Source organism: Passer montanus, unplaced genomic scaffold (assembly GCF_014805655.1).
Source record: "Passer montanus isolate IOZ18808 unplaced genomic scaffold, ASM1480565v1 scaffold3, whole genome shotgun sequence".
Taxonomy (NCBI): Eukaryota; Metazoa; Chordata; class Aves; order Passeriformes; family Passeridae; genus Passer; species Passer montanus.
In genome coordinates, this window is record NW_024367707.1 from 10,160,370 (window position 1) to 10,186,746 (window position 26,377).

The 26,377-nt window shown below is 36.9% G+C and overlaps 1 protein-coding gene across 4 annotated transcripts in view; it reads left to right on the top strand.

The window, feature by feature from the left end:
* MID1 (midline 1) overlaps window positions 1-26,377 on the top strand; it is a 238,773-nt gene that overhangs the window by 178,970 nt on the left and 33,426 nt on the right. For all 4 annotated transcript variants that reach the window (XM_039714476.1, XM_039714475.1, XM_039714474.1 and 1 more), the window contains exon 3: window positions 17,218-17,313. In XM_039714476.1, the coding sequence (XP_039570410.1) occupies window positions 17,218-17,313 (96 nt within the window). The remainder of the gene's footprint in view (window positions 1-17,217; window positions 17,314-26,377) is intronic.

Genomic DNA, 26,377 nt, shown 5'->3' on the forward strand with positions numbered 1-26,377 from the left:
ACTAAGCTACATCTCTCAAAATGATCTGATTCTTACTATTCAACTAATGGCTGGATTTAGCCCTTTGTGTAGAGCAAAACTACTTTTAAAAACTTGCTGCAGGCAGACATTATAAATCCTGTGCATTCTAGGGCCAGGTATGACCACAGTAATTGCAGAATCTGACCTCATGGAAGAGAGACTACAACATTTTGCATACTAATTCTTTTATTTCACCTATAACTCAGTGAGGAACAGGAGGATAGCTGTTAGTGCATCTGAATCCAGCTATCCACATGCATGGATTCCTGATGGCTGTTTCCTGGGCTGGATTCAAGGGAAGAGGTCAAACCTAATGGCCTTAATGACAAGACTGTATCTTAATGGGAACATACCACTAGCAAAACACTCCAATTAACACGGGATGTACTGAGCTGAAATAAATGGTTTCAAGTGATGATCAGCCTGGTGTGAAATTATAAACTCCATTGTTATTATCAAAATGACTAATTACAGCCCTGATGCATAATAGCGCTCCATTTTTTTTTTTAATCTGGTGGACCAAACTGGAATTGCATTTAACCTTATGCAAAACCTCTAGGGGAAAATGAAGAGCATGTAATTTTTAGCTTGTATTTTTATTTAATTGGGACATTATTTCAGTACAAAGCATGATGTAGCATTTCTTTCCCCTTTCTCCAGTCTTTTTTAAAATTGTGTTTCTACCGGATGTCCTAATTAGGAGACTCATACTGTATACCCTCAAAAGATTTAAGGATTTCACTTCAGCTAAATACCAATTTTGACTGTGAAAAAAAAAAAAGCACAATTTAAGGGGGGAGAGAAAACCAGGGCAGCCAGGCTATTCAAGGAAAACTGAGAAGTAGGCATAAGTTTTACATAAGCATTGTAATTCATGTAGGTGGTTCTGTCTTTACAGTTTTCTAACACTGCATAGGACTAAATTATGTTAATTTCTTTTGTACTTCTACAGAAAGCAATCCACATATTTTAAGGCTTTATCTTCCTTTTGCCCTACAGTTTTCATATCAAGCAAGTAAATGTTAAAAGCAGTTAAAAACAAGCCTGCATCTGTCCTCTCCATTAATGGGTTTTAAATTTAAAGGTCTTTGAATCTTTCATCCCCATTAGCTCAGCCCAGGAGCACTGAACCACAACTGTCTGATCCATGTGCTGGCAGACTTAAGTCCTGAAAAAAGAGTGGCAGTTCTTCCACCCCTGGTTAGACTCCTCAGCCAATGCTGAATGACAAAAAATAAATCAGATTTTTCTATTTAGTAGAGTACATTAAGGCTGAAGATGCCTTGCAATTCCTGTTCTGCTTTGTTTATCTCTCACAAGTGCACTGAAAACTGAAAACATCCCTTAATAAATTACAGTCTTGTTCTTTGTCAAAGATTCCAGGTGAAGCAGAAAAAGTCTGATGTTTCTGTAACTGTATACTACCCAAAAATAATTTTATTCACTGGAGCTTGATATCATGCAGAAAATAAAAACTCAAAGAATAGATTCAATGAGGGTAATAGAAAAGCTAGGTATCCGCAGTATTCAATCATGGTTTACAACATACTTTGCATAGTGCAGTCAAATATACAAAACATTGTCACTTGTGCTATGTCATAAAGTTAGCTGCTAAAAATATATTTCATTAAGTTCTTTATATAAAAATTATTTATGGTTCAACTAATTAGCCACATATTTTCAGAATTTCAGTAATATTTATGATTTATAAAAATAAGTGTCTTAATTACAGAATTAGAGAATAATTTAGTTTGAAAGGGACCTCTGGAAGTTATCTAGTCAGCAGCCTCTTTCACAATGAGGGCAAGTTGCCTAGTGAATATTTTAACTGTCTTCAAGGACAGAAACTTACAGCCCCTTTGTGCAAGCCCTTCATCATTTAAACACCTTCAAGGCATCAACAGCCACCTTTGCTGTGAGAGCACGTGGTCAGCTCCTTGTCCACAGGATCCATGGGGCCTTTTCTGCAGCTGTCAGGATTAACAGATGTTTTTCCGAAATACAGAGTTGCTTAAAGAAAATCACCAAGTTGTGAAATCCACTGCTTTTACTTTGATTCCCTTTTCTTTCATTTCCCTTTTCTTTCTTTCATTCACATTTCATTTTCATGCTAGTTGTTTGACCCTGAGTCTCAAAAGCATTTTTGATGTACAAATTTCATTTGTACCTAAGACATTTCTGGGGTTACCTTTAGGGAACTCTGCAAGATGAAACAAAGCAGACTTCTATTTACTTTGAAAAGCACCCAGCAGCTAGTGTCATACAGTGGAGACGTACCACAGCACATATTTAATAATGAGAATGGACAACCTTAAAGGTCTGGACAAACCCATCAAGAACCATTGAAATCTTTTTTTAGACATGCAGTTTCAAAATTGCATTCAGGACCAAGGCAAGGGTTTTTTTTTATTTTGGTTTGGTTTGGGGTTGTTTGTTTGTTTGTTTGTTTGTTTGTTTGTTTGGGGTTTTTTGTAACATGTTTCCAAGGGCCTATTGTTTGTTTGTTTGTTTGTTTGTTTGTTTGTTTGGGTTTTTTTGTAACATGTTTCCAAGGGGCTAGTTTTAGAAGTTTGAATCCAGAACATTCATCCAGTAAGTTTTCATTTTGATCACATGTCAACAGACTGTGGCAAGAGCAAAATACCTGTTATGTCAAACCTAGGAATCTTTCCTTTTGCTGTCTTCAGTAACCATGTATAGATTGTTTGAGAAATAACTGATACCACTCTAACATACAAGTAATAATCATTATCTTGAGCACCCAGATTACTTTCCTGAACAAAAATTTTGCCAGCATTTATTATCCACAATGGAAGGGGCCTTCTTAACTTTACTGGCTTCTGATGACTTCTGGCTTCATTCAAAGCCCATTGACTCAGTAGGAAAATTAGCATAGCCTTTAGTGCATATTTGATTAAAGGCATTTATCTTGGGGAAATTTAATAATCTATAAAATAAGGATCAGGTTGTTTTTCTTGTGTAAAAGTAATTGAAATTCATATAGGGAAAGAACAAAGTAGCCATTATTACTCTTTTATCTCTATTAAGAAATTTTGTTTTATCAGGTTTTTTTAAAATTAGTTAAGTGAGTAATTTAAAGCATTTTAGGGCCTCATGTACTCGGCATGTGATTTGGTTCTTTCTCTTGAAGTAATGTGGTTACTATGGAAACAAAGACTATGGAAGATTTGCATCACTGTTAACTTCATTAACAAATGCTTTAATTTGAAAACAAAGAAAACAGAGATATTGAGCTATAAAGTAAAATAAGTTCCTTATTAATTACAAAAGTCATAGGTAAAAGCTGGTTTTATATATTCAATAGGAACCACTCTGGCAGAAACAAATGAAAAAAATGGAAGTTAATGCAAATGTCATTTCAATATTCAATAATATTATCTAGAATATGTAATTTCCAAAATGTATGTCCCATCTCCTGCATGAACAGTTACAGCAAAGTGAAAGGTTTACCGAAACCCACTTGTTTTTCCTATCAGAGTGTAACAGCAATTTAGAGAATAAAGCCTCTCTTGACATAGTTACAAAGGCAATATAGGGCATGGTTCTCCTAACCCCTCCTCAGCTATTTGCACAATTATTTCTTGGCCATCTCACAGACTTGTGTGTTTATGCAGGGGTGAACCAACTCATGTGCAGAGCTAAGGAGTCAAAAGCCTTCCCTCTGGGAAATCCTGACATCCTGAGCGTTTGCAGGTCTTGGCAGGCTTTGTTTTCCAAGCATCTGCAGATACAGGAAAGTGTGGATCAGGCCAGTAGGAATTAGAGAGATGTCAGTTCTCCTCTCCTGTACATTACTCACTTTGTTAAAGGCACTGTAGTGTTCAAAATCAGAGAACAGTGTCATAATTGAAATAGTTTCAGACTGGGCAAATTAGCTCAAAATACAGCCATGAGGCTCAGCAAGCTAGAATGAGAGGCCAAGCTAACCTTTAGGTTGATTTCACTGGAGGGTTGCTAAAACAAATCCCTATGTACACACATGCCCATGGCCATGCACACAGGGCCATACTTAAAATAATGAATCAGTTATAGATACAGCTCCTTAACTAATAAGAGTGATTAATAAATCATCACTTGTAGAGCACCACACTTTGGAAGGGACCTCCCAAGATGGTCTGTTTCAACCTTTCATGGAAAAGGGAGCCTAGATGACTATGCAGACTATCTGTCCAATTACATCTTGAAGACTTCCAGCGATGAGGACTCTCCCTTGTCCCTAGAGAGGCTATTTTAGTAAATGATTGTTCCTACTCTAAAACAAGTCTTTTTTACATGGCGGTGAAATGTCTCCCAGTGCAGCTTATACCTGTTGCTTCTTATCTTCTCTGTGTGGCTGCTTGTGAAGAGCTAGTCTGTTTGTAAGTGTCCTTTAAGTACAGGGATATTCTATGAGGCCCCTTGAGCCTTCAGTTATCCAGGGGGAAGAGATCTTAATTCAGCCAATGGAAAAATGAGGAAATTAAAAAGTTGTTGCACATGGAATCAGGCTCAGCACTCCATCAGTATTGTGTGACCTCAAAATGTTATTGGTGACCATGTGCTTTAGAAACACCAGAGAATAACCTGTTCTCACTCTACACCCCTTGCTTATTGCATTACTCATTCTTTTCACTTTACAGAGCATGTATGAGCACCTGAATAGATGTGTGCTTTTTTGTGTATGTTTTATATGGCTAAAGAGAAGGTATTTCTCACAAAATCTGTAGCCTCATCTCTCAGAAACAATGGATTTAGGGAAGACAGAAATAATGTACTGGGTAAATAAAGTTCATATCTTTTCTCCAAAGAAAACTTTGTCTGAGATCAAAATCAAACTGAATTAATTGAAGGCCTCAGGTTGAGACTTCCATGTGCTTTACAGTTTTAATATCTTCCCAAAGTGCCATGAAAAGCATACTTATATAATCAGCATTGACTCATGTTTTCATCAGTAAGTTTGGTAGCCTTGATAGTAGGCAAAACTTCAAAGGCTGTCATAAATCAAATGAATAATTTGTCTGGAGGAAGTCGTTATAAATTGGTCACATTATGTAAATGTGTCAAATGAATTGTTAAGATCTCCCTCTTTCTGTAGGAATAATTGGATTTGCACTTCTCTCTAAATTGCTAGTCTTTTCAGCAAAATGAGAAGTCATTTATTTTTCATTACCTGAATGCCTGTCATATTATGGTTACAAAGTTTACAGAAAAATAAGCAAAGCTATATGGGAGGGTTCAGGCAAGCTGTTTCTACATTTTACTACTGTTATCCCACCTGATGTAAAGATGATCAGCAGGCCAGTTTAGGTATGCTAGAATGGATAAGATGAAATGTTCTAAGATTCTTTGTAAATCATTCAAAGTTCATAAAATCATAGAATATGCTGAGTTGGAAGGGACCAAAAATGGTCATTGAGTCTAACTCTGGCCCTGCACAGGACACCCCAACAATCCCACCATGTATGTGCATGAGAGCATCATTCAGAGGATGTTGTTGGTCTCTGTCAAACTTGGTGCTGTGACCACTTCCCTGGGGAGCCTGTTCCATGGCCCAGCCACCCTCTGGGTGAAAAACTTTTTACTGATATCAAAACTAAACCTCTTGTGACCCAGCTTCATGCTGCTTCCTTGAGTGCTGTCACTGGTTATGAAAGTGAAGAGATTGGTATCTGCCCCTCTGCTTCCCCTCGTGAGGATGTTGATGACCACAATGAGGTCTCCCCTCAGCATCCTCTTCTCCCAGCTGCTTCTCATAAAGCTTTCCCTCAAGGTTCTTCACCATTCTCATGGTCCTCCTTTGGACAACCTCCAATAGCTTGATGTCTTTTTGATATTGTGGCACCAAAACTGCCCCCAGCACTGGAGGTGAGGCTGCCCCAGCTCAGAGCAGAGCAGGACAATCCCCTCCCTTGCCCAGCTGGCCATGCTGTGCCTGATGCCCCCAGGACAAGGTTGGCCCTCCTGGCTGCCAGGGCACTGCTGACTCATGTTCAACTTGCCATCGACCAGGACCCTCAGGTCCCTTTTCATGGCTCTGTTCTCCAGCTTCTCATTCCTCAGTCTCTACACACAACCTGGGTTGCCCTGTTCTAGGTGCAGAATCTGGCACTTGCTTCATTGATCACACCTTTAGAGGACCATCATTTTTGCATTTGGCATTTTGGAGTAAGAGGTACCAGGGAAAAGTAGTACCTACAATTTATGATGATTTATCTGAATTTTTTAATATGTTAAAGAAAGGTTTAACTATACCTGTCACTTGCTGTTCTTATACAAAATGGACTGTGGATTCAGGTGTTTTATTCTCTATTATTCATAAATATTTCGTTCTTAATTGAGCATTTATTGAAATCCAGTATATATATGCACTTATATATTGGTTTTGTTTTCTAAGGATTAAATGCTCTCTTTTCTGATCACAGATTTATTAAATTTACTAGTGCAAATTTGTGTGCTTAATATTAAGGCCATAAACAAAGAATATCATCCTTATTTTATTAGTAAAACATTCAAAGTCTTTTCTTGTTAGAAGACGTAGAGCTTTAATTGATTGTTCCAGCTCTCTTAAAGAAGTGGCCTTTCCTTTGTGTTTTGCCTTTCAGGTGAAAACCTGAAATATCAAGAAAGCAAAGTTTTAACTCAGAAGAGTAGAAATAATGTTTTAGAAATTGAAACAGACCTGTGTTTGTGAGTTTGAAATCTTACAGTTGCACATACCTAGGCTTGTACTTGCATTTCTTTCCCTAAAAATATCCTTTGATTTTATATTATATGATCTATCACCTTGCAAACTACAGCATAAGATTTATTTTTAATGTATTTTTTAAATGTTTTGTGGAACCAGAGCTCTGTGGTGATATCACAAACAGTCTTACACAATCCACTAATTCTTAACTCACAGAAATTTTATTTCTGTTTTACTTTTCAAAGTATGTGTAATCAGAAGTAAAAAAATAAGAAAAAATGTTCAGTATATAGTCATGGGGTCTCAATTATTGATGAAGTAGAACTGGCTTGAGTTACATTTTATGGTCAGGCATGCTGCAACTGATTATAGGAGCACAGTAAAAAAATACAAGACTACTTACAAACATACTCCTTGAGCTAAAACTCACGACTTTGAAGTACCCTCATGCAATTGGTCATACTAGCATGAACAACTCATTAGTTGATACAAACTGATTAATTCACATTAGTAAAGGGAAACGTGTCTGTGATCATCTGCAAAGCTGAGGTAAGTGAACAGGCAAGTCTGCTGTGGTTTCCATATGGAATGTTTGCTTCTGGCTGCTTCAATTTTTTAATCATTGCATATACATTATTGAGGACTGCTGAAAAATAATGTGTTCTGCATTATTGGACTCTAAAATTATAGTTGGATTATCACTGAATTGATTATTTTGTTTCTTTGTGAAAATGCACTCCACGAGGGAGTGAAAAATATCATCGTAGCATGGGAAGGAGTTATTTGTTTGGCTGTTCTGCTGTCTGTAGCATGCATCCCTCACTCCCTGAGAATTTTCTTGAGCACCCACATTACTTTCAGACCTTCCTCCCAGAAACTCTTGGCACCGTACACTGCCAGCAAATCAAGCGCCAAAAACTGAGTTCAGCTCAGGTTCATAAAGTCTAGCAGGAGGTGAGGGGCATGTTGTAGCAGCAACTGGACAGGTCACAGCATGACCAGAAAAAAATGGAGCAAAATCATGAGCATGTTTTGGAAGTAGGAGTAGTGAGGGAGAGCAGGATGTCTGGGAATGGAGCTGATGCACTGATGAGGTAAGGGAAGGAAAAGCTTTTAGTATTGTACATTAAAGGAGAAAGGGTGATACTTCTGTCTTCTGAGTGTCTTGGTATGTTTTTCTTTCATTTATCAGTTGCAAAATGCAAGGGAAAAATTAAGTGCTGGATTTGTCATGGTTATTTTTCTAGTCCATCAGTATTTAAAATACACTCAGAACTTTAGGTTTTCAGCTAAAACTCTTGGGGGGCTGGTTGGTGTTTTGGTTTAATTTTTGTCTTTATAGGTTTGGGGTGGGTAGGGTTTTTTTGGTGGCAGTAGTGGTGGTTAGTGCATTTGAAATCTTCAGCTGATCTCTGAGAAAGTATTGGCAATAAAGACTAGGCAGGTCAGAACAGAAATTTCACCTGACTATGACAAAAATATGAAAAAAATCTGCTTCCAAGTCATTATCTGTACTTTGCAATTTATACTCCCTATTTAGTTTAAACTCATCTCGCTACCATCATATTCTTTCCAGTAAGTCCCTAAGTATGTAATTCTACTAAGAATATGTAATGTTACTGTCTGATTTTATCCATAGCAAATTATAAAGTCAAAGGTTTAAATATAATAACATCTCTGTACCTGAAATCTGAGCCAAAGATTGATGCCTTGGACTGGATACCTAGAATAGAGGCTAGAGAGTTAGAGAATAAAGTAACAGCAAATTTTGAACAAAGAATATTGTCTCTTGTGAATGTGGCATTTCCATTTTAGACAACACATTTTTTCCTAAATGTGTATGTACTGCAGACAACCCAATGCACATCATATTCCTTTCAGGGAACTACATTTAAAATAATAGTAAAGGAGGAAATTTTACTATATTTATTGTGAAATCAATGTTTTACACATTATAAATGCTCCAGATGCATGAATAATATAAACTGGTGTTATCAAGGAATCTGATCTGGTTGCTTTTATTCTTTCTAGATATTTTCCATCATTTAAATAATAAAGAATATTTTAATATATTGTTAGATCCTTTTTATTATTCTTAATATTTTTTGTCTCTTTTCAAAGATACAGTAAGGCTACTGTAAAAAAAAAACAAAAAACAAAACAACAACAACAAAAAAAAAAAAAAAAAAAAAAAAAGGAAAAAATCCTGAAGAACTCATGACCATTGTCCATCCTGAGTGTAGCCCTTGAGAGGCACTGCCCAAGGTGTATCTATTGAAGGCCTTTAATAAATACCTACTTTATTCTCTAACTCTGTCTAGCCTCTGTTCTAGGTAGCCAGTCCAAGGCATCAAGTTTGTTATTTTAGTAACTCCTCAGTGTGAGACCTGGTGCTTGGTCAAAAGCTTTGTATAGAAAAATACTGATAATTATATTATTAGGTCAGGTTGACAAGTATTTTAGATGAATGTTTAAGCCTTCTCTTCAAAAAAGTTGACCTTATATCTAAACTTGAAGACTGTGGGAAACACAAGTTCCTCACACCAAACTTCCTTCAGGGCATTTACTCAATCTAATAGATGGTTTTAGTTTGCTGAACAGGCAATAGAGCAAATGAGGAGAAGAAAACAGAGAGATTTACAGTTCTGTCTAGAGCAAGCTCTAACCATGGGCAGCAAGGCATTGAGCATGTGACAGAATGAACACCAAACTGAACAGGTGCCAACTTTTTTATGGTATGTAGTCTGCAAGGTATAGTATATGGTATTTTCACTGCAAGGAAAAGGCAGAGATTTCAACGACTTCTGTGAGGAAAAAGCAGAGCTCTCCAGAGGGTCGTAACTAGCTCATGGTGTACTTCTTGGCAAAATTTCAGAGGGTTCATAAACACAAGAAACAAACCCCCATAAAACACAATTGTAATTGGTGCTTTGATTAGCATACTTCACCCTATGCCAGAATTGGGGTTTCTCCTCAGCTGGTTTGGTGACACTTGCCTCATGAACCATGACACATGCAGGACCAGCATTTTCCAAAAAAGCTGCAGTTCTCTGGCTTCCCTTGGGTTTGCCAATGGTGCCTCTATGGCTCCTTCTGTGCTGCTGGGACACAGTGGGAGTATGTCGTGGTCACTGATGCAGCTGTGGAACTGCCCAGACAGCCCCTCCCACACCTGGAATAGGAGCTGCTGGTGCTCCGTGTCAGCCCAGCTGCTACAGGCTGGCTGCCTGGTGAGAGACAAGGCCAGTGTGAGTCTGGGTGTGCCAGACCCTCTAGTCATGCCAGGAGATGGACTCACTGCTTCATTCTCTGCATGGACAATTAATATCCTCAGGAGGGAAATCAATAATATCCTTCAATGTGCTGTTTGATATACTGAGAAACAAGTGCAGAAGGGTGCAGCTGCCTCAAGTGTCAGCTTTATTACAGGCCAGGAGAAAGAGCTGAATTGGGCTTGTGACAACTCCACCACTATTACCTCATGCAGACCAAATCACCACATTGACCTGCTCCATTTCTTACCTATCCAACTGCCCTTTCTAACCTGCCAGCTTTGCATAATACTGAATTGTTCCTACACATACCCACTCAGATAAGATGGAATTTTTCAACCGCAAAATGCAGTAATATGTATTGACTGATTAAACCCAGATTTCTTTCCACAATAAAACCTCTTAAATAAATACAACTTTCAGAAATGTTTAGGCAGACATCTGTAGAAACCAGGAGTTTATTAACACTGCATAAATTTTGGTTCTTTAGATAGTATTTTTGTTTTGTTTTTGTATAGATGCCTGCCGTTAGTTAGGTGGAAAACTTAGAATTTCAGGTTTTGGAATGAATACTTCCCAGATCTTTCTGGGCAGGATTACGTTATGCATCTCATGGGCAGGAGCTTGTGTTGAATTCCTGGTTTTAAATACATTCCATGTCCTGGGAGGCTGGAAGTACATCTAGCTAGGGTGCTGCAGGACAGCTGTGCAATAGTTCAAGTTGTCCTTAACCCCCTTCATTGCACTGGATTAACCTATGGGGAAAAGAATAAGTTTATAAGCCCTCTAGCTCGCCACAATAAGTTTTTTATGACATGCATTAAATTCAGGGTTTCTGGTATTTGTTTTGCTCTTTTAACACTTCAGCTTCCAGTTTGACTCCTGCGTTGAGGCAGGAAAAAAAGATCAAATATATTGTGGCCTCAAACATATTTTTACATTTTTGCAAACTTTTATTAAATCACATATCAGCCCAAACTGTGTTTTAGTTTTTAAAGTGGTAAGATGCTAAATCTATTCCTTCTTGATCCTTGATTCCTGACTATTGTTCTGGTCCTTCTTCAATTAATTACTTATTAAAAAAAACAAACCTGAAACACCCCCCCAGATCCCAAACAAGTTAACATTTGTATATCTCCTAATAGCTTAATTGAAAAAAAATTCTCAGTTTGTCCTATAGTCAGTTTTGTCATTATCTAAAGCGGAACAGAAATATTTTAACAAGTTTGAAAACCTTTAAAATAAAATTCTATTTTCACTTCATTTTTATTTGTCCTTCTGTTACAATAAAAAAATAACTATGAAAATAAGTATGCAGTGAAAATTACATTGACCTGTGTTCTGGGTAAACATTGTCCCTGCTTTGGGCAAAGCTATGAGTTTTCAAGTGTATGTATTGCTTCTTTTCCAAACTTCTAGTACACATCCATGGAACACTTTTGCTATAGGGTGCTACATATATAGCTCTTGTCCTGTTCTTTTTCCTCAAAGGCACCAGCCATGAAATTTCTTTCTGCAAAAGAGAAGAAGCAGTGGAGGAAGACTGAAAAACAATTCACAAGACAGATTGGTGTAGTTAAATAAAAGGGCAGAACTGCACTTACAAATGGCAGGAACCCCTGGTATATTTGAGGGCATGGCTTTGCAGAGACACGAGAGTGTAATTGGAGGTTCTCCCTAGAATATTGCTTTCTCAGTTAATAAAGATTTTATGTGGTCAAGAATTTGAAGTGCTTGGATTTCCTTCAATTTCCACAATGTCCCATGTTAAATAGAGATTAATAAAAAATTGTGACATTCCTATGAAATATGGAAATATTCAATACTCAACTTAGTTAACATCATTGGAGTCATAATGGCTTCTCATGCAGATATTTTCATTGCACTTTTAATAAAAATAGTCCTGGACAATTAATTAACAGTGCAGTATCTCATGGGTCTTTCCTTGTGATATACTATAATCACTTGAGGTAAAAATCCTAGTTCCCAGGAGTCTATCAACATCATAGCTGTTATTTCTTTACACATAGGAATGTGGAGTGCAGTTGTCAGGCTCTGCACATTTGAGACTTGAGGTCAATCATTCATATTAAAGTGTTACTATTCCCTGGCTGGAGAAATACAGAATTGATCACATGAATGCTACAGAAGAGTAGTCATCTGTTTCAGGACAAGTACATAGAACAAAAATTAGCTTAAGTTTTTCCATGTGCACCTGGCATGTCCATTTAAATAAAGAACACCAAATGAAGCATAAGTTCACATATACCCCAAACCTGGCTCAAAACCATGCTTGATATTCTGGCAGTTATTCTGGATTTGATAGGCAACTTTTTTAATAGGTTAGACACAAGTCCTGGGGCAACAGGACTAGTTCATGGGGTATGTCACTATGACGAGGTGAAAATATACCTGGAGCACATGCAGCATAATGCTTTTGGATTCAGAGGAAAACATTTCACTGAAGATGTGTTTGCATGGACTGTGTTAGTGACAGGGAGTACATTTATGGTCTCTAACCAGCCTGCACATACTAAAGATTGATCTGCCATGTCAACACCACCCTGCTTTCCCTGCTTGCTTGAGTAAGTTAGAATTGTGATCACACTTTTGCTTTGTGATGTTTTATTCCTCATCTATAGCAGTCCAACTGTGTGGCTTTAAGTTACACACTTTAACTAACCCAGTCTGAAAATGTATAAAAACTGTTTCATTTTGACTGTTTGTAAAGAGGTGATGGGAGGGGGGGAATGGTTCTCAAGAAACCTATATAATTACTGAACTTAAGTTCCACTATGCAGGAGATAGTCTCAAAATGTGCTTTACTCTGGTCAGTTCTACACTAGGATCAAAGGAAATGCAAGCTGCAGTCAATGCTTGATAAGACTTTGGTCATGGTGGATAAAATGGTGATTTGATAAAAATGGTGGTCAGGACTATTGTTACATACACTGTCTGATACTGCATGTCTTAGCACATGCAGCAGTTTCAGTGTATCAATTCTCAAAGCTTTCCGATAAACAGTGAGTGGAAAATTCAAATGACTGCTTATATTTACCAGTGAGAGAAAGAATAGAATTTTTAATAAGAAAAATACAGTTGCTTTACTTCAAAAGAAATTGAAAATTCCATTGTACCTGATAGCTATCTATTTTATTTTTTGGCTTTTTAAAATAGATTTTTTTAATGGAAAATGTCTCTGAGAGGATGATTTTGGGAATGCTTTTATTTTGTCTGCTGTGATGTAAGGCAGGAGCACACAACTCAGCATTTCTCTTCTTTAGAAGCTTACATTAATTTATTTTGACAGAATTTCCAACTCATAGTAGCTTAGGATTATCTGTTTGTGCTACCTTCTTATTTTAGACAAGCAATGCTTTGCGTGAGACTGTTAATTTGGCAAAGGGCATGGGTTCACATTTGGTTTTCATAGACTGATAGATTTAAAGACTAGAAGAGACCATTGTGATCATCTAGTCTGACCTTCCACTTCAATCAGGGCACAAGCCTCACGCAATTGTTGCTGCAACATGATCATGACTTCAGCAGCAACGTGTTCATGAGCTAGACAGCAGCTTAAAATATGTGATCAATACTGAGTTGCCTTCCTCTAGTTTTTGGCATTAATTTTTCCAACTTAGATTCCTGTCCCTGGATCATATCATTTTATAGTCATGCAGAGTCAAAATGAAACATCATCCTTAACTGTCCTTTTCAATTATGTGTCTGGGGTTTCATCTACTTGGATTTATCCCAAGATTATAGGAATATTTATGTTGTATAATTGTCAGATCGTGCTAAATGGACAGTAAGCATTCTTTTCACTTTATACTGTTGTAAAAACAGTTTCAAAGCATGCATGGAATGTCAAGATCTTGGACTGGATCTACATTGGTAAGTCAGGAAGCATTCAGCCTTGCTTTTGCTTGTTGAGAGCAGTTTGCATCTACTGAGTTAACAGGCATGAAGCCTGTCCACAGAGGAAATGCAGAGCAACTATTGTGCTTCTTAAAAAAAACCAAAAACCCCCACCAGAGTTTCTAAGATGAGTTTTTAATAGACAGATAACAATGAAAATTAGCAACTGACAAAAAAAGGTAAGAAAAGGAAGATGTGAATGTTCAAGAAATTGTGATTTACGTAGCACATTACCAAAAATACAATTGTAATTTGGTTTGCCCAACAGAACAGCAGTAGAAGATTAGGTGGGAAGAAGGAAGGTACTTGGACTCAGGTTACTCTGCTACTCATTTTCACATGTACTCATCATAATGTGAGAGCACACTTGCTTCAGACTTCAAACCTGGCTAAAATTCAGTCTCCCAGGAATTCTGGTCTACAACAACTAAATTAATTTTCCAAGTTGGCCGGACCTCCAAATCTGGCAGTGTTGGCTTACACAACTGGGGAAGTTCCTGGTGTGGATGAGAAATGAGGTTGCAACACTTTGGAAAGTCTCTGAGCAAACATCTGTTTCTGAAATTTAAATGTTCAGGCCTTTTCTGTGTCCCCCTACATGGAGTAAAGGAAAAGGGCAGAGCTCAAACTCTGCAACTTTACTATCACAAGGTAGATAAAATGACTCCATTGTCTGTCTGAGAAAATAATAGGAGAAAGTACTAGAGGAAGATACTGCTGAGAGAAAATCTGGGAAAACATACTGCAGGAATTGATCAAGTCTTATGAACTTTAAAACTTTTGAATAAGACCACTTTTAAGAGCTGCCATTCAGTACTGCCCTGGTGAAAGTGGAAAGATTGACATTAATTTCAAACAGCAGCCACCATGTTCTTGTCGTCTGGTAAAGCATTAATAGAAACTGATGTTCTTCATCAAAAATTTTACAAAATTCTGATTATTCTTGACTTTAAAAAAAAAAAATCTCCTGCATACCAAACTGCATGGAAACAAAATTCCAGACTTCCCATATTTAAAATTTCACAGTTCAATGAGGTTGATCATGGGAATGGATTAAATCAAATTTCTCTAAGGCAACTCTCTTGTTTCATAGTTTTCTTCCATTTTCATGGTCAGGAAATGCAGAAGATATCAAGAGACCTGTGTGAAGCCATTATAATATATGTGGGTTTATATTTATAGTCACGGGATAGGAAACTTATTCTAATATTTTGTTGTTCATCAGATATATATATATATATACACACACAGAGGAATATAGATTATTAAATCCAGATTTTTTAAATATTCATCATATAATAACGTATATATAATCTATGGGTCAATACATTTCTGTTTCAGAGAAAAATGCTGACTCTTCTTGTATTAATGGCCTTAGTTGAAGAGAAATAACTGTCAGTTATTTGAAATCATTGCAGTGTTCCACAACCATTTTCAATATATTTTTCTACATAGCATATGTAGGTACCAACTGCCAGTATTTTTTATGTTCAGTAATATGTTTTAAATTAGATAACGTCAATCAAGGATACACAATTTTCATTCAAACATTTTAGTGTAAAATGTTAAAACATATAAAACATTAATGTATAAGATTAAGAAGTCGTATGAATAAAATTGCAAGCATATTTGCTCATTTAAATCATCTTAAGGAACTGTTTGTTGAAGGCAAAAGTTATCTGATATTGTAACTATATATGATATTTTGACTTTGCCTGTGAGCCTCAGAGCTACAAAGGGACATCTGACAGCACAGCCAACATGCCTTTGCAATTAAGATTGTTCACAGTAAGGCTTATGGAAATGTAAGATCCAGCACAAACAGTTTGGTAAAAATGCCTGTTCTTGTTACTCCTTGTTTTAATGGGCTATGAAATAAATGTAGTGTAGAAGGTATTTTTGCAGCCAGAGCTTGTCAAACGCAATATGCAAGGCTCTGCTGGGAAGAAAATGCCAAAGTTATGTACTTCAAGCACCCATCACACTTCTTGAAAGGGTCATATACATCAAAGCCACCAAAATGTTGTGTTTGCCTTAGTGGAACAGAACTGTCTGCCTCTCCAGTGCTTACAGCATCACCCTGGTACATGCCAAAGCGTGTATCATTTGAATCAGCAATTCAATACTGCCATCTTCATTTGTTTGTAGCCACATGCAAAAATGGGAAGGGAATTGCATGGCTGCAGAAAGGGAGGGCAAAGAACAAAGTGTTTTAAACAGCATGAAATAGGCAGGGAATAATAACACCAGAAAACACACGCACACTCTAAATGTGCGTACGGAGGTGGGAATTGGGGGAGGGTTATACAAGTCAGGTAAGTTAATGGTAGCTGCAGGGACTGAAATGAAAGAATAGATACACCAGAGGGAAGGTAGTAGTGTGAAGAAAAGAAGGTCATTAATAAAAGATGAGGAGGGTTGAAATTAATGAAAGTTGTGCAGAGACACTTGCAGCCCTTGTCAGGAGAAAAGCACAGGACTCACTTCTGGTATTCCTGTTGAGTAACTGCAGGGAGTGGGTCAGAGCTGTCACAGACCTGCTCCTCGTGTGCTTTTGTTCCCCTCTGTGAATGCAGGGAGGAGAAGGGAGGCTGAAACCGTTTTTGTTAGGTCTCAATCTCCCATGCAATTGCAGGGAGCCAGGATGCAGCCTCAGATCTGTGAGCTGGAAAAGACTTTGCTCTACCACAGCTGCAGATATTTATGGCAACCATAATCAGCTGATAAACACAGAAACATGCCACAAGTTCTCTCTTATGAACAGTTAGTGAAGGCAGAGTTTGTGAGCAGGTATTTCATTCTTATTCATAGAAAGGATGTTTTTCTTTTGAATTATTTATTAAAAAATATAACTCCGCTGAACTAGGGAATAAAATCAAATAGATCAAAACACCTCCAGCATTTCAAATGTTAAGAAGAAAGTGCTGACCAGTTCTGAGACCTCAGTTAGCAGCAGGGTTTTAAATTCAGATGTTAGACTGAAAGCAGGAAATAAGGAGTCAAAAATGTTCTCAGTTAAAATAAATATTTATTTTGGGCATATGTTCTTGTCATTTCTGGTCTTCTCTTTACTCATTTTTTTCTTCCCGAATAAAACAAATTGCTTAATCTTTATTATTAGGTCCTTAGAAAACCTATTTTCCAGAATTCACTCTTTTCTTGAACTTTTTCGCTCTCTTGTCTTGCATAGACAAAGCAGCTAATTAATCAAACATGTAATGGAATATATCAATAAGGAAGCCTCATGTTCATCATACCTGTGTAATTTGATTTTTCAAATATTCACCGAAATGTGGGTTTTTTTTTCTTTTATTCTTACAGCAAAATTTGGAGAGTAACCTCACCAACCTTATTAAGAGGAACACTGAACTGGAAACTCTTCTGGCAAAACTCATTCAGACCTGTCAACATGTAGAAGTGAGTACTGACCTTGATTAGAAATTCTTATTTACATTCATTTCTAGCATCCAGGAGCAAACATTTAAACAAAATAAACAAACAAAAACAAAACAAACCAAAAAAATAAAAATAAATAAAACCAAACACACAAGTGCAGAAATTAAATGGTAAACTGACTTAAAGCTTTTTCACTGATAAGTGGTATTCTCAATGCAGATAACCTCCTTTACATTCCTTTCTGTCCTGTTTTAATTATGGTGTGTTGCTATGGCCTCCACTGCTACTGTCCTTGAACACATCACTTACTACCTGTAACACATGTCTTTCTGGGTGCTTTTTGAGATAGAGAAATATTTACAGGTGGAAAATGAAGGCAAAAATATAGGAACACCCAGTTTCCCAAACTCATTTAGGTTTCTGTTTAACACTGGTTTTGTTTTAATTTTCTTTTTTTTTTTAGTCAGAATTAACTACTTAAATACTTCTCTGTACCCAAAAGTCATACATTAAATATATTTGTCTTCCAAAGAAGACAGGTTCTTACAGGCCTTTTAGTTGCTTCGCTTACTTATTCCACTCTGAGAATCAAAAAAATCTTTAGCAGGGTGGGATCTGAACCTATACTTTCCCCCTCAGAAAGGTGAAAAAAAGTTCATCCAAAAAAGGCAAAGCAAACAAAATCAAACAAAACACATTAAAAAAAAAGAAACAAACCCAACCAACCAACCAAAGCCAAACAACTCCCTATTCTTCCAAAGAGATCATCTTATCTATGTTTGTATCTACTGCACTTCTCTGGAGCCTCACCAACTTCACAGAGCTCCATAAAACCATGAAAGTCAATCCACAGTATGAGACATTAGCTGAATGGTTTAATTCCTTTGTATAGACACCAATAAGGCCAGGCAGAACAGCTGGAATGGCATCAGGGTATTGAGAGACAGAGATAAGGCACCATTTGTTCCCCTGCGTCTAAAGCTCAGAGCAAACCCTATGAAGCAGACGGGCTCAGGACAGCACAAAGCCTCTTCTTCATTGGTGGCCTGTCTCCAAGATGTGCTAGATGTGAAAAACTTAAAATTGCTCCTCCATCTTCTCTGCAGTTCTGCAGTGCATTCCCAGCTCTAAGTTTAGTGTTGTAAAGAATCCAACTTGTTCAACTGGTAACAGATGCGCTACTGTCCCTGGAGTCCTGTGTCAGAAAATTTCTCTGTAGACATAAAGCAATCGCAACATAGCTGTTAATGAATTCCTACCATGTTTTATTCATCAAATTAGTCTAATTAGCATTTAAATTAGCTAAATATCAAGAAATGAGCTTCAGTCAAAACCTTGGACCTCGGCCGTGCTGGAAATTGGGCAAGTGGGGATGGGGAGGTAAACTTTGAAGTTATCTCTGTTTCTCAGAGCCCTGTGAAAATTTCTGATATGATGTGCATATCTCCAGCATTGGACAAACTGTGGCTTAGATAGATTTTTGAAAAGTCAGTACACTCTTTTTCTTCTTGCTTGTTCAGGAGAGAAATTAAACCCAAGACAGGAACCTGAATTAAAAATTAAATTAAACAATATATTGGCTAAAACATTAACAACGCAAATTTAAAATTGCAAAATATTAGGAAAAGTTTTCTATGTAATGGAAATGTATTGGTAATGTATTAGCTTTGACGTATGAACTCACTGAAATGCTGAAACTGAACAGGAAGTTAGTTTTACAGCAAATGCTTTCTTTATCATTATTATATATATTATATTACAGATAATAATGTACAATACGTTGTACATCATTTTAAAACATATAAAAACATAGGTAGTAAATTTAAAGACTTTTGTTACCTACTTTGACTTTCCTTACCTAATTTGAAATAGTTTTGATTTAGATTTTGGGGGCTTTAAAACTGGATTAAAAAAAAAGGAAATAAGCTCTCAGTTTCAGATATAGTTTGAACTTTGAAAACAAGGAAGGAAAGGAAATTATTATTATTCCTTGTATTAAAGTTACCAAGACTTTATTCTGATGTAGACAAACTTTTAAAAGTCATGCTCACTAACATTTATTTGTAGCTATAAACAGTAACATTTTTAAGCCTTTATCATGTCATAAGGCAAAAAGTTCAATGTTACATGAAAAATGAAAAAGAAATGTCTTTTTTGGTTTGATATGGACCAGAAGCTGGTGTTTCCAAATATGAACAACAAACAGGCTCTGTGTATTCTGAATAAATTAATCCTCGCCAGCCAAACCAAATGTTGTCACAAAGTCACTGTTTTTCATCTCAAGTGAGGAGTCATTGGCTTCCCAGGAACCTGATTTATGGCAGATTAGTGATCCAGCCATGCATCCTTCCCAACTGTGCTTTCATCCAGAGCAAAGGCCAAAACCCAATCTCTCTATGTTTTACAACTAATGCTTATTCCTTTCTGAAGCACTTATTTTCATTTTTTTTCCTCCACGAGTGCACAAGGACTCATCAGCGATGTTGATAATCTGGACTCTGGAGGCCTTCCAGCCACTGGGGTGGGGTATCTGGTTTGGCCTCTCATCACAGCAGGGAAGGCATAAATCTTGCCAGTTTTTAGATGGAGGTTATCAATTTATGACAGGATTTATCCTGATGAAGAACCTGATCTTGGGAGACTCAAGAAGTGCACTTCCAGTCTTGCATTCCTATGGGTGATTGTGGTCATAACAGCAAGAAAATCTGTAAATAAATCAAGCCAAACCTGTATTCTTTACTGCTTTAAGTAAGATATAATATTAAACATTGTATAATAATAACAACAATTTTAGTGTCTGCATGTCTGCTTTCATGCCTAACATGGATTAGCTTATTTGCTTATGGCAACAGTTTTTAAAATTCCATTTTCTCAAAGGGAGACACACCCTGAAATATGATTGCTTAAGACTATAACATTCTTTTCTGTCCCAAATCTTTCTGTTTGTTTAGGTACATGCTGACACACTTGTTCTACTCATCTTTCAGACACATCTCTAACGTGTTTTTCATTTTGCACTAACTTTTCTGTCTTTCCGTTCTCCCTTCCACTGTAATCCTGTCTGTCATTACTTGGTTTTGCAGAAACCCTGAAGGCTGTTAATCAGGAAAGCTTTTTTTCCTTCCTTAGAGACCATGGCAAGTCCTCAACCTCATGCTTCTGGCCTTGCTGCTTTCTGCAGAGCAGCCCCTGGCCCAGGGCAGCTGGCAGGGCTGGCCCTGCTGAGTTCTGCTGCTCACTCTGTGCAGGGAAGGCACCTGTGGCTGCATGAAGTGACAAACTGATCCATGGGATAAAACAGAGCTTTCTCCACAAACTGAGAGAATGGAATAGAAACGATTGCTACTTGGATATGTATTTCTTTGTAGACCTAGTTCACTGCGTTCACACTTCTGATGGGATCTGTAGAAAACTTTTTTAAGGGCGTTAAAAACTGTCTTGGATAATTTTATCTTTAAATTTTCTGCAGGGACCTTGTACAAATCTTCCAAAAACAGTGCTGTAAAATTGGGATTGACAGGCCCAGGGTACGGCCCTATAGGTGAATCCCTGGGTGACAGCACCCCTGTGGCCACACCAGCCCACCTCAGGTGTCCCTTGGTCAGTGTGGCCTTTAGCACTGTGTGGCCCTGTCTGTGAGCCCTGCAGCACTGCCACCCTCTCCTGCACGCCTGCCACATGCAAGGTGATGGGGGCTGCGTCCCGCTCCGCTGGCTGCGCCGCTTCCAGCTGTATGCAGCTCGGGATTCAGCCCCTTCTTAGTTCAGTCAGGGGAGGATACAATGCCATCAGTGTCTAGGTGCTCCTGCTGCTTTTAGTGTTACAGGTTTCTCTGAATGACAAGGTTCTGTGACACAGAAAATTTGCTTCTTTGCCATAATTTCCACTCCATGACTGTGTGAGGTTTCTGCAGAAGCCTTTTAGACCATGGCATTCATTGACATAAGGCACAAATTTGAGCATGAGCCTCTTATGCCAGTTACTTTGTTTCTAAGCAATTTGAGTTCTGTTTTTTGGATTTGTTTCTCGTCTCTTCTAGGAAATGCATGATTGAATGTCTGTTATATCATCAATACCATGAAGCTTCTCATCTGTTAGACAGAAACCTAATCTGAACTCAGCTGGAGGAAAAATTGGAGCAATTATCTAGGGGGGAGGAGAAAGGAAATAGGTTTTGCTTGCAGACAACTTTATAGCATCTGCATCTCAGTCTTTTTGTTTGTTTTGTTTTGAATTCACCAAACGTCATAGGAAGCAGATTCTGGACAACTGTAAAATAATTTTGGGTTGCATAAAGAGGAGGCGTTTTCCTCTAATTGTGTAACCCTCAAAGTGCTTCATCCTTTGCTCTTTGTATGTAACAGAAATGCTCTGTTTCTAGCTCACTTCTAAAGATGGGCTTCAGGCAAAATTTCAGTGTAGAGTTCCCAGTCAAAAATTGAGTTCGTGAGTGTCAAATGGTGTTTTTTATAGTCATGTTATATAATCACCTGAATAAAAAGTAGTTCATTGAAAGAACCTTTATTTCACTGGCACAGATACTCAGCATTCACATTTACCAGATACATTTTTCATTTCAGTGTAAAGCAGTAGTGCAAAACCAATGAAGAGAAGATGGCAGCACCTAAAAAACCCTGCTGTTGCTATTTTTTTGCATGGCTGATAAAAAAGAAATGAGCCAAACAGGAAAATTTAATAATAATGGAATGTTGAGTTTCTCATAAGACTTCAGTGACAAGATAGCTCCTCCAAATTTTGCAACAAAATGTCTCTATCAATTTTTGCATGGCATTTCTGTTTCTTGAGAGACAGCAAAATCAAAACTCAGCTCTCAATACAATTCTCAAAGGACCCTTGAAAAATAAAGAGGTTTTGTCTGTCACTATAAAAAACAGTGAGTACTCTGTTTTTACAAATTTTCATGGTACTCACTCCTTGAGATTATTTTTGTCAAAACCTAAGTAAACTGAGAAGTTTTCAGTTTTTTCTATTTTTTTGTAATAGCAAAATTTAGTTAGAAAGCCTGTATGTAAATCCTGGTGTCTGAACTGCAGTAAATGGCCTTCAGAGTAATACCAGGTCTTTGGAATAAGGAATCTACTTTGCTGGGGATTTTTTTTTCTAGGAAAGGAGCAATGGATTAGATAAGTGGTTACCATCACTGTGGAATATGTGTGATAACTTGGCAGATAACTTGCAACAGACATCCACAGAAATTTGCTTTTTCCTTTGCCCCACTAGCTTCCATTTTTGTGAAGATGCTTGTTCAGCAGCTACATTTATTTGCTATATTGAAGTGCTAAAAGTAAATGGTATTTTTTTATTTCTGAAATAGAAAAATATGAGTTGAAGGAAATTAGGAATTCTCATTCATTAGTAAGTTTATATGTATATATATCCGATATAGTAAGATATGGGATATATATATCTATATATATCTATATATATCCCATATAGTAAGATACTAATAGCAAACCTGATCACATGAATAAAACCTTAGGATGGAGTTTACAGCATTTCTTTTTTCTAAGACAATTTCTAATGAGAGAAAGTACAAGAGACTCTTTCTCTATTAAGGTTATTTTAATCAAATGTGTGGTATGATCCATTTTGACTTCTAATTACTTTCATTCTACTTTTAATTCCACTCTCATAAAACTTCATTTCTCAGGTAAGCTTTACTCAGAGTCTTAAATTTATGTAGCATCTGAAAAGAGAAACTTCAAAAATAAAAACTGACAAAACATGCTGCATAGCATATGGTGATACAGAGTATTCCTTCAAGGATGTCCTAAGTTGCATGCCTAGTAAGCTGTAGCCTAGTAGTTAAATACGATTTTCCTAAAGAATTATTAAATTGATTTCAAAAATTACTAATTAAATGTATAATTGGTCTTATAGAAATATGGGACTGCAGCATTTATGCATACATTTTATGTACAGATTAAGCATGTGCTGAATATGTTATTGCACCTAAAACTGTTTTGTACCTTCTATAAATTGGAGCTGTAGTTACAGTAAGAGGTCACACAGATTGTATATAAATTAATAACAGAGCTTTTCACTGCCTGCTAAGGTGGCCAGTCCTGATTTGCTCCACCTCTCCCTTTCTCTCATATCCAGATGTGCAGATTTTTCCTAGACTGATATTCTTGCAAGACTTTTACCTTAGACTAGTAAATGGAGGTTATTTCACTATTAATTACTGGTTAATTAATGCAGCAGGTAAAATTTTGTGCCTGCTATCAGAGACTGTAATTTTTCAGTCAAAATGTTATCAATTTATGGACCCTTCTGTCTCTGAGTCGTTTATCATTATGGGAACAAAACACTCTTGAATTCCTCCTTTTTTTGCCTAACATAAACAGCTAAAGAGCAACGAGAGCAGCAGGGAGACCAAAGGCACTGGTCCTCTTGTGAGTACTGGGCTAAAGACCCTGGATCCTGGATGACAGTTTTAAGTATTGAACTATTGTTTACAAGTGCACTGGTTTCAATATCATGAAAGGATGGGCAGTCCTTTGAACTTCAATGATTATTTGATAGTTTTTGTTTTTCTGTCCTACATGAAACACATTAAGTGGAATATTTTGCTCAATATGGATCAAAGGCTTAATATCAGCAGGAAAAACTAAAAACAATAAATAATTAAAAAGAATTGTTCAATTAAAAATATTTTCATTATTTAGGTTTAAAGAAAGGTCTAACATAAAGTGTAAAAAAAGAGTAAAAATAATGAGATTCCTATAAATTATTTTTTCCCCATGAAATTCTGGGGTTTTTTTGTTTTAGGATGAGATTGTCACTAGGGGACTTCTAAGTGTCTTGCTGGTTAGTTTCTCACCAATGTGCTTCAAAGCACGGTGGGACAAAAAATTCAAAACAATATTTTAGTAAGTAAAATGAGTACTTCAATCTTATAAAAAAGGTTTACCTTTAGTCAGGATTGGGGCTGATAGTCTTATCTGCTGGAACCAAAGTGGTTTAGCTCTCCTGGCCTAATTGATCCTTCATTCACAAAATTCCTATGTAGCCAGAGTAAGATGGCATATTTTTGCACTGACCTTTGTTTAACCTGCTCTGAGACTGCCTCTAAACACCGGTCTCCTGGTTAGAGATAAATGTGGAATGCAAACAAAAACAAAGCCTCTGGCACACTTGAAATGGAAGATGACCTTTTTTTTTTCCCACCATTTCAAACTAAAAAATTTATATTCAGATGGCAAGCTGATTAATATCACGTATTTCCAAAGGCATGGTTTGTCATCACAGATAAAATCAGATTTATGCTTAGACTAGGAGAAAACCTGAAAAAGTTATTTTCTAAGAGTTCTGCTTTTGCTCTGTTGAAGACTAAATTGAACAACCCATAACATCAAACAGGGATATGAAATATAGGAAGTTTGAATCCACAACTCTCATGGTCATAAAACGAAAAGGAAGACATTTTTTCATAAATGTGTGTTAATGGTTATCCTTTGTATTTCCATTAAATAAATAAATTCCATATGGATGATGTTAAAATAATACTTCAATGTACTCTGGCTCTATGAAGAAAAGTTACTCACTTTACAACATGGAGTAAAATAAACAAGTCTCTCTCTTTAGAAGAGTATAATCCTTTAATTAATTTAGGGACACTAATCCAAAAAAATGTGTTCCATATCTACATGACAATGAGGAAAACTTTCCTAGAGCAAATAGGTATTGGCCATTATGTATAAAAATGTCAGGTTTTTTAATCTCAGTTTCTGGGTTTGGTGCAAGAAGAAATTCAGGCTGAGATCTAAAGTGAAGTGTGTGGCCATGATGCAACAGATTTTGAGTGGAATCATTCAATTTCCTTGTTTGATATTTTTGTCTTCTTTTGAGTATACAGTAATTGTGATGAGTACATAGTCATTTATAGCCATAGGATATAGTCATTCTGTAACTATCAACTTAAACACATAAAGAAAAATTCATAGTTCTTTACCTGTACAGCCACAGGTGCAAATAATTTCTTTTTTTAAGAAATTGAAACAATTTTTAAATCATGAATCTGAAACTCAGATTCATACCTCAATTTCCAAAGATCAGACTCTTTCTACGACATACTTTCTTCCATTTTACATAATAAACTCATGACTAGGAAATAAAAATTGTTCTGGTTTTGATGAATTTATCACAAAGAGCATAGCCTTAAAAAGCAGATGCTCTCTAATTTAAGATATCTTATTTTGTTTGTCATTTAGAGATTGTTTGCCAAAAAGACACATGAAGATTTCCACTTGTGGGGAGGATTGCCTCACCCAGAAGGAATCTCAGTGGAAGAGTTTTGCTATTGCAAGGAAAATTCTTCTGAGACACTAAAAAAATCCTTTGCTTCAGTATATTAGTTGAGGAAGTTTTCATGGGTATGAATCCAGCCCTCTGGTTCTGTTTGCCTTTAAATTAACCATAGAAGCTCCACTGTAACCTCAAATCTCTAGCCATTCTGTAGTTTTGTGATTTCCCAAACATCTGCTGGGGACTTTGAAACCACCACGTTCATTTTCTTATGAGCTAAGCTGCAATTTAGCTCAGGTCTCAGAAGATGAAAGCCTGGGAAACCTCCACAGAGAGCAGAACACTTTCCAAATCAGTTCTCAGCTTGTGGAGCTGGAACAGCTGGCCTGCTCTCCCCTTTGGGCTGAGAGGGTTTGTTGTTTCCAGCTCCCTGACAGACATCTGAGGAACCCCCATTTCTCTTCTTTTTTTAACTACTCCTACTTCCCGAGGCAAAGGACAACAGTCCCTATCCATATGTCTGGAAAACCTAGAAAGAAACCTGGAATTTGTAAGGTAGTTGGGTTTTTTTTCAGTAAACTATTCGAGGTCTGTGTGTGTGTTTCAGAAATGGGAATAAATTCCCCACAAAATCAGGAGAAGTAGAATCTGTCCTTCTTCTTCTTTGTGGATGTCATAGTTCTTGCTAAATCATAAGGCCTCCTAGTCAATTTTAACTCTGGCATGGAAAAGAAATTTATAAAAATGATACCAATAAAACAGAAAGTTTTAGGTTCAAAGTATTTCTGGACATGGATGTTTAAGGAACCAGTTGATG